Source organism: Sebastes fasciatus, chromosome 6 (genome assembly GCF_043250625.1).
Source record: "Sebastes fasciatus isolate fSebFas1 chromosome 6, fSebFas1.pri, whole genome shotgun sequence".
NCBI classification, from domain to species: Eukaryota; Metazoa; Chordata; class Actinopteri; order Perciformes; family Sebastidae; genus Sebastes; species Sebastes fasciatus.
In genome coordinates this window covers 18051068-18060414 of record NC_133800.1, presented here as the reverse complement: position 1 = coordinate 18060414, position 9347 = coordinate 18051068, and the positions used below count along the sequence as shown (strand labels likewise).

Sequence of the window (9347 nt, the reverse complement as noted above, 5' to 3'; positions counted from 1 at the left end):
TGTATTTCTTAACAGATTCATGATTTAAACCAGCAATACTGCGGTCATAAACTTCTTTAAACCAACCTTATTATTCAGTAAACCAACCCTTTTTGGTTAAAAGTCAGATTAATAGAGAACTGATGGTAATTAATTGTAAAAAATGTCATCACCCAAAGTGAAAATTCAGCAGAATAGTCATTTATTTCAACTTCGATTTACATGATAGAAGGACTCTCTTATCTTAATTATTAAACATATACAGTTATCATTGGAAAACACAATAAATACAACTGGAAATTACTGAAAATATCTGAATGGAATAACTTCATGAAGATAAATAATAAATAACAATGGCACCTCAGCATGTAATAAATACCCTTATGATCCATTTTGCATACAGTAAAATAAAAACATTACACTTATCTTCAGCGCATAACAAAAATAGGCAATTAAACCGGCATACATATTACCATTAATTTGCCAGAATTAAAACAGGATTTGGCTTTTAAAAAACAAATAAGGCATATTAGTGCAAATATTACAGGCATCTTAAATACAGATTTGTCAAGAGAAAAATTTAATATGGCTTTGTGTGCAATGAAAACCTGCTCAGTGGAACATAGGCAGGAGGGGAGAGGTGTTTTTTTATTTCCCGAAGAAAACCTTCTCAGTTCTTCCAGATGAGGATGGACATTATTTGTGCATGACCGTCACCTGAAGAACTTGTCGATGGTGTTGCGAGGACCGAGGCCTTTAGCCTTTTTAGAAGGGGGAGAGGAAGGCGAGTCCCGTCTGAAAGTCATTTAAAAAACATCCCTTGTAACTACTTTACTTACAGTACATGGAATATGCAGAGACCACATGTCAACATTTTGTGCAACAATCTGTAATCTCACCTTTTGGTTTTGCCTTTACTTGCTTGCGTTGGCAGGAAACGGCTTCTGTCTGTGAACAGCAACAGACACTCATGAACATATATAGAAAAAAAACTCTTATCTGACAAAAAAAAAAGAGACGTCCACCGAGGAGGCACACAATTGCAGCACCTCCTCGGGGATATAAAGAGTGCAATTTCTGAGGCAGGCTTGTTTAAGAGGAAACCGGGGTGCAGTTCATTGTGGGAAATGAATAGGTGAGAAAGTGATTTAGCCATTTCCAAGACCAGGGCAAAGGAAGCCCCATGGGCTGAAATGAGATGTCTTTTCTCTGTAGGAATCGATACAAACGTCTCACACAATGTCACTGTCAGTAAATAACAAGGTCAGAGGCCACCGACATCCTCTCAAATAGACATTCCTTCTGTTACTTCCAAAGATGTCACACAGCCGCAGTTTGTAGGCGTGACTAACAGGATCCTATCGGTCATCAGCAGAGATAGATACACTGTCAGACTTTAGATCCATGCAGGAAACACTGACATTCCTGGTATGTACCCAAAGTACACAAGGGATAAAATGAATAGGCTAATTAAAGTGGCTTTAATTTATATTATTATAATAACAATGTATCGAATGGCAATGTGAAAACAATGTGAAAGGGTCTCTCTCCACAGAATTGTCACCCGAATCTGCAGCTCCCCTCGGCTTTACAGCGCTTTAAAGCAAATTTCAGCTTTTTGGTTCAATCTCTCTGCTCTCATAGTGTTGTTTTCAGCTGTACCGCTTTAGAAACTCACTCTACACTACCTGCTCAACACCAAACAGCAGAATTAGCAGCTAAAGACACAGATATTTGTCTCAGGAGTTGGACCAAAAACAGTCATCAGACTCCCAATGAATGCTAATGTTGCTGTATAGCTGCTGGGTGTTTAAATAAGCAACTGCATGATAAAAAATTCGCCCTATCAACTTAAAAAGGTGATGATATGTCAATGCTGTGTTCTACTGGGTTAGAAAAAATCAGTTATAGCAGGTTTAAAGATGAAAGATAATAAAAAAGTGCACAGAATGTGGTTCCTGTTTAGTGTGGAAGTGTTGAACCAGCTCATTTAATACAAACACTCACCTATGGCCTTGCTATTTATAACTGCAGGTGGATTTATGGGAGATGATTTCTGCCCCCCCAGCTCATGTAGGACCTCCTGGTTCAGGCAGAGGTCAACGTGGTGGTTGAAGATAGTGAGGTCATCACTATACTGAGTCAGCTGACATACTGGGCAGATGAGGACGGGGCCTTTATCATTACATGACTGAGGCTGTCGCGGGGTCACTGTTTTGCTGTAATCATTGATCAACAAATCCGTTTGAAGAGAATCGTTTTCCATGCTGTGCTGGTCTTCGTGAGGATCAACTCTGTTCGACTCCAGCTCTTCACAATCCTTCTGGCCATTCTCTAGGTCCACATCTGACTCCGAGTCAGAAACTATGCATTGGATTGGCTTTCTAGCGGCATCGCTGAGACACTGGTCAATATGTCCGTTGAAGACATTCAAATCAGTCGTCTCCACCTGCCTGGAACACACCGGACAGGTGAGGCTCTCCGACACTGCGCCGCCACAGCCTGATGTGGATGCATGGGCCTCTACGGGGAAGACAAAGTCATTTTCTGAGAGATCTGAGGCTGTACAGTCACTCTTGTGTGCTTTTGTTGATGACTCTGCACCCTTTTCAGCAAAAGTGCCTGTGGAAGTAATCACAGAAGCATTCTCCCCATGCCCTTCCTCTTGTTTGCTGGCATTCGCTGCCTGCAGTTGCAGTCGTTTGGCATGAGCCCTTTGGAAGAAAGACTGTTTGGGTTCCTCACCAGTCTCTAACCCCCTCTGCTTAATCCCCCAGGGAACTTGCTCTTGTCTCTGGCACTTCTGCGCCAGGGGAGGACAAGCAAGGGACCCAGTTTGGAAGGAGTGACTGGAGAGATGCTCTTTCTCAAGCTCTTGATTCATTCCTTGGGGAGAGCCACCAGAGTCTGTCTTGCCTGGCTGAAGAAAGCCAAGGATGCTCCTCTGCAGGGGCTTTTTATCATCCGAGCTGACAAAGGCAGAGATTCTTACACCTACGGGCACAAAAACAAATTATCCGGAGAAAATTTCCAAATGAACGCCAACTGCTGAGTTATTATTTCTACATGCAGTGTGTCACAGATCATTTAGATTTATTTCAAGATAGTTATATTAATTCATACGTATGTCTAATTACCCATGAGTCTCAATCTGAGTGGCTGGGGGCTTTCGATTTCAATTTCTGTTTTCAGAAGGTCCTTAGCAACAGCAAAGATCTCATCCACTGTAGCAACGCCATACGGCAGCGTCAGCGCCCTGGTTTTCACCTCAAAGTTCACATTCTTCAACTTCAGTGTTACCGTTTTACCCTTCAGGAAAAACGAAGAAAAAAAAAACACAGCTACGGTCATCTCCGTCTGCTGTCTGTCTAACAACCTCTTAATTATAAGCATTATCAATGATACTGTGTGGAAGGGCCATAAATAGACGAGAGATGGAAATCTGTCATATCACTTGTCAGAATGCATTTTGTGAGTAACACGCCACAAAGCGCTTTCATAGTAATGTGATCATCTCCCAGGGAGACATTTCCAAGGCTGATAGTAGCCTCTGCTGTCTCCTTAATGGCCCTCCATTTCCTCCAGCTATCAAGGCCACATCAGGGCCCAGGCAGGGGGGTGATGGTAGTGCCAAGCCATCCAGTCCTTTCTATATCGATTCCAAAAGGAATGAACAGGTTGAGGTAATTGTATGAGATTCTGTTTGAAGTCGGGGTGATTCTAGGGAGGCCAAGAATAAGATAGCATTTCTTTGAGTTTCTTTTAACCAATATAACCCATTTCTCTCAATTCATTTTTTGTGCTATCCATTTCTGTTCAAATATCCCAAATGCTTGTTTTATTTTGCTCAATTAAGTCAAGATTCACCCAAGCAATGTCTCAACAGTATACAGTATAACCTTCTGTGTATGGTTGATGTAACCAGGACAGGTAGCCAGGGATGTGTTCAAGACAACGCACTTGTTCATAAGACGTGTGGAGAGGAATGTTCGTGTTGCAAAATAAATAAAGCAACCCTCATTCACTACCTTTAGACCTTCTTTCTTCACGTCTTCTGCTAAGTCTTCACAGAGCTCCCTGCAGAAAGACAACTGCTCCTCCACTTTGCTCAGTTCTTTAAATGTCCTGTAAAGATTAAGTGTCAGAAAACAGTGTGTCAGAGAGGAAATGAGGGAGTTAAGAAAATCAATTCAGCTGTGTCAGTGTCTATTTATGCCTCATTAAAACCGTACCTTTCTGTGCTCATGCTTTTTCTTTCTTCGTGCCTGCATAAAAGCAAAAACAGTGAGTATTATCTCCTCTTTCTTTTTCAATCAGTTGTGTGTTGAGTTTTATTAAACAGACAGAGAGTGAAGTACCTAGATAAATGTGTAGAGCCCAGACCCAGGGAAACCTGCATGAAATGATGCCAGGCTGTCTCAGAGAACAACAACGACAGCAGCTCCATCTGCTGGCCAAAATGAGAACAGCTACTGATGCCCAGAGCATTCAGCATCTTCTCACTCACCTTCCCTATGCCAGAAACCTGGAGAGGATACACAAACACATTTTACACTCTTTAAATATTGATATAGATTTTCTTTCAACCATCTTTCCTGTATCTGCAGCACATTATTAGTCACTTCACACCTCATCTGTCAGCGTTTAATAATACAAAAACAGGATTACATTCTAACATCTTTCCATAATTGATCACCAACTACACCTAAAGGCTCTCTGTTTATGTTTTAGTTTGAGCAATGTGTACTGTACTTTGCGAACTGGGAGATTCTGCACGAAGTCCATGACTGCCTCTCTAGTGGAGGGGAGTCTGTATTGGCCGTTGGGCTTGTTCTTGTCACTGCACACCTTGGCAAGCAACGTGTTTGGAGCGATTCCTAGAAGAGTGAATAGTGTGTTTGTAAATGAACGGCTGGTAAAACATAACACATAATCTTGATCATAATTCTAAACAAAATGTGCAGGAAAGATTTGTATTAGTATTGTTGAGCAGTTTGTTATTGCTAAGAATGAATTATGCTTAAAGTGGAGTTGCCGGTTTTTATTCAGAAAGTAGGGAGGAAGGAGAGGGAGGAAAACAAAGATGCAAGAAGAGTGAAACACTCAAATTAAAAAGCCAAATGTTAAACATTAGCCAGACACTCTGATAAAAAAAAAAAAAGGGATAGTATTTTATTAATAATGTCAGAGTGGTTTTCCGCTCACCTGCACTGGCAGTCAGCATGGTCTTCTGCTCAATGCGGAAGCGCATCTCTCTCACAGCTTCCTCCACAGACGTCCCAAACTCCTCAAACGCACCGCCAGCAGCGCCAACACCTTCAGAGCTCGACAAGCCGGGAGAGGAACTCGGGCTGTCATCAAACAGCACCAGAGAGAGGTCTTTCTCATCTGGCTCTGCCTCCTGGGGAAGCTCAATCTGCTCTTCACCTTAACAGAAAAGAATTGACATCACACAATAAACTGATGGATTTCTAGTGTATGAAAAATCATGTAACAGAAATGTTCCCCATCATATTATCATGTCTACAGTAAATGTGGCAAATGTTGCAGCTACAAAAAAAACACCAAACCATATAATCATTCTACATTTCTGTATAATTAAGTCCTGCCTGTAGCGGCGCTGCTGGCGCGGAAGCGATGTGTACGGGAGGATTGTGGCCAGCTCTGCCTCCGTTCCAGGTGTTCTGTAAAATCCAGATAGGCTTCATCCAGGCTCATTGGCTGGAAGTGAGGGTCATAGTCTGCAAAAATCTCCCGGATCTAACAGAGAGATACAAATTCATGAGCACCTGCAAGAAGACACAAAACAGCTGCATAGCATTTGTTTTCATTCAAGTATCTAGATGCATTTATTGCTTTGTGTGTGTTTTGCAATCACTCTTACCACGTCACTCACAGCTCTGTATTTATCAAAGTTGGTTGGAACAATAACTAAGTTGGGGCAGAGTTTCTTTGCAATGAAGCCAGGCATGGCGGCTCGGACCCCAAACTTCCTGGCATGGTAGTTAGATGTTGACTGAAAGAGAAAGGGTGAGATCTAAATGAAAAAAAACTGTTTTAAATGTGTCTTGAAGCCATTCATATAACATTGGTATTGGTTTAAATATCTATGATTTCTAATAATACAGTAATGTACAGTTTAATGAATTATTTAGTAATATATAAAATATGCATATGAAGACGTATTGCTTCACTGTAATTTGAGAAAATGTAGTACTGCTGCTTTATACTGTGAGGATCATGGTTAGGAGATTTATAATGATGTGCTCATTAATGTGATAAATATTATAATTTGCAAAGCTATGATTAAATGATTTGTGATGAACTGTATCACAGAAAGTTGTACAATGTGACCAGTAACTTAATGCACATAGTTTTTCTATTTATTTTCGTATATTTCTACCCTGTCTTTCTTAAGAAATGTCATAATTGTGTCCATTTCGAGAACATATTTCAACCCACCAGCATGCTCGTGGATCCTACAGCCATGGGTTTGTCCTTCAGCTCAGGACAGTCTCTCGTTTCCACAGCAGCGTAGAAAGCATCCATGTCCACATGTACAATCATACGGCTGAGATCACGACTCCTCTCCAGCTCGGCGGTCATCCTCTCCACCTATAAAGAAAGATTGTTGTTTTTTTTTCATTTAATAGCACATGAAATTTGTCTGCATTTGTGTTTTTGAGTGACTTCTAAAAAGAAACTGATGCCAACCTCACCCAGTGAAATCCATGACATGTCTTACCTGAGCATGTGCTTTCTTTAACTGTTGTTCTGTAATCTGTGCCTTCTGTAGCATCATTTTCTCAATACGCTGGTTCACCTGCTGCTCTCTCTTCAGCTCATTCTCATAAAACCTAGATCCCTGCAGGGAAACGACAAAGGACAATAAAGAGTTACACATTCACACAGTCATAATGAAAAGCTACAATAGCACATCTATTTTTGGGACTGTATGTCATTACGCTGGGGATATAGGACTTTCACACAAGGCTGGACACAAGACAGTAAACAGGACCTCACATTTCACATTGTCCACAACAGCACACTATAGAGCCTTGTCCTCTCTTTTTTTTTAAATTCATTTTTATTTGGAGACAAGAGTGTTTCCATTTTTTTCTTTTTTAAAGTGTACATATACAATAAACATTGTATCCGCCCGCCCACCCATCCCACCCGCCTTTTCGTGTCTAAATAATGGGAAAAATAAATAAATAAGTTAAATGTATACATATATACCTGCATATACACACAAATATATATATACATACACATTTATACATATACACATACATACTGTACATATCCATACAAACACACGTGTACATACATACATAATCATAACATATTCCCAATGACCCTATATATTTGGGGTGCCATGTGGAGAGAAACAGAGCACCATATCATATTGACAGCCTTGTCCTCTCTAACACGTCTTATGTATGGAGGATTATTGATAGTCATACAGGACTTAACAGAACAAGTCTATTGGATTTGTTACCTTGGATGACTCCATGATGATCTTATTGATCTTGTCCCTGTCCAGACCCTCCATACCAGCCTTGTTGTCATTGAGGGCCATCCTGGAGAGGAAGCCTTCTCCTTTAGTGGATGAAACCCCATTTTTCATCCTGAAGAGTGGATCCTTGATGGAGAAACAGACTTTGTTTGTTGGCAGTATGGTCCCATTCATAACGATCTGACCTCTATTAGAGTTAGTTAGTTGATAAACCTGTAAGATATCTAAGATCTATGTATCCCATTTTGTGTGAGCCTTTTCTAGCTAGATCAGATAACCAACCAGTAATTCAGAAACTTACCTTTTCACTCTGACCAGGCTCAATCACACTGAATGAAAGTCGCTCAGCTGTCTACCGGTTTATGCCTGAACATGTTTTCAAAACAGTCGATGACGGTTTTTGGCGGCATTTCCGCACACATGCGTCATCACCGGAAGGGGCGGGACTTACCCTGTTTACTTCTTCAAATACATAAATGGAAATAAATTAAATACAGGAGATCACGTTGTGCTAGTAAGATAAGCTTTACGAGATCATTTTTTACCCCTTTCAAAGACGCGAAATAAAAAAAAATCAATGTTCAAACTACTACGTTAACATTTTACGTTTCTCCAGATATGTTTTATTGCGTCTCCCAGATAGTATAAATATGAAACAAAAAGCATCCTTTTAGCTTTCGTTTCCTATGAAACTTAAGATACTTTTTAGTTGTCATCTGTTAGAATTAAGAACTGTCCTGCTGTCCTACAGTGGACCCACGTGGTTATAAAGAGGCACAGCAATTTATTTTACTGAAGTTATTTGAAAAGGTACATCAAGGGTTTCCTTTAGCTGCAGATAATGATAATGATCATGATCATGATTTTACTGTTTATTGTTTACTGTATATTTGTTTTGCCCAATTTAAGACTATACAACATAACAAAAAATAAATGGATAATATACAGTGCCAGAAGAGGCAAAAACCCCACTGGGCTTCATGAGGAGACCAGATTAATATAAAAAAATAATATGACTACATAATAGTGATAACAAACAATTAGGACAATATATATATAATAACAACAATAACAATACAGTAAATATATAAAAAAAGATAAGTGTGTGTGTGTGTGTGTGTGTGTGTGTGTGTGTGTGTGTGTGTGTGTGTGTGTGTGCGTGCGTGTGTGTGTGTGTGTGTGTGTGTGTGTGTGTGTGTGTGTGTGTGTGTGTGTGTGTGTGTGTGTGTGTGCGTGTGTTGCGTGGAAGTGTATGGTCAGTGTTTGTGAGGAGGATATTGATTTAAATATCTATAAAGACTTCTGGGCAATCGTAACCAAACAACATTGTGAGTGGGAAAAAATAAAAAACATAAAATAGATACATGGACAACACGGGAAAAGCAATTATAAAACAGCAATTAAATTACCCTTTAAGCGACTTTTGAAACATTTGACAGGTGAACAGTTTATTAATAGATGTGAAAAGCTCCTCCAACATTTTATAATAATAATAATAATACTAATAAAAATAATAATAACCTCACGATGAACCTGAGTTTCCTTTTAGACTTTATTGCTTTTGTTTTCTTAAATGAGGAACCTTAGACTGGGGCGTTTTCATCGTGCCTGAAGTACACGGATTAGTCAGAGAAAGTCGTCTACAGAGGAACACCAAACAAATAAATGAATCTTGACCTTTGGCACAGTTTGAAGTAGGAGGATCTAAAGGTCAGATAATACCACAGAAAATCTCACAGCATTCCTGTTGATGAATTCACTCAAAACCATGAAATAAAAAAAAACATATATATTTTAACTTAACAGAATCCAAAATTCCAAATTAGCCAAAAATAAAACTCTTATTTAT

General features: G+C 39.7%; 1 protein-coding gene across 2 annotated transcripts; it reads right to left on the bottom strand.

The window, feature by feature from the left end:
• Nucleotides 1–158: 158 nt before the first annotated feature.
• polk (polymerase (DNA directed) kappa) lies at nucleotides 159–7942 on the bottom strand. 2 transcript variants are annotated; one of them, XM_074638187.1, is made up of 16 exons: nucleotides 7800–7942; nucleotides 7481–7624; nucleotides 6725–6844; nucleotides 6442–6594; nucleotides 5864–5995; nucleotides 5589–5739; nucleotides 5185–5406; nucleotides 4732–4856; nucleotides 4338–4504; nucleotides 4212–4244; nucleotides 4008–4104; nucleotides 3117–3288; nucleotides 1987–2973; nucleotides 879–927; nucleotides 668–774; nucleotides 159–572 (listed from the first exon to the last, which is right to left on the bottom strand). In XM_074638187.1, exons 2-15 carry the CDS (start codon nucleotides 7607–7609, stop codon nucleotides 693–695), a joined length of 2619 nt encoding a protein of 872 aa, XP_074494288.1. In that variant the 5' UTR covers nucleotides 7610–7624; nucleotides 7800–7942; the 3' UTR covers nucleotides 159–572; nucleotides 668–692. The 2 variants fall into 2 exon arrangements, with proteins under 2 accessions (XP_074494288.1, XP_074494287.1); XM_074638186.1 differs by having other exon boundaries at nucleotides 159–774.
• Nucleotides 7943–9347: the final 1405 nt, after the last annotated feature.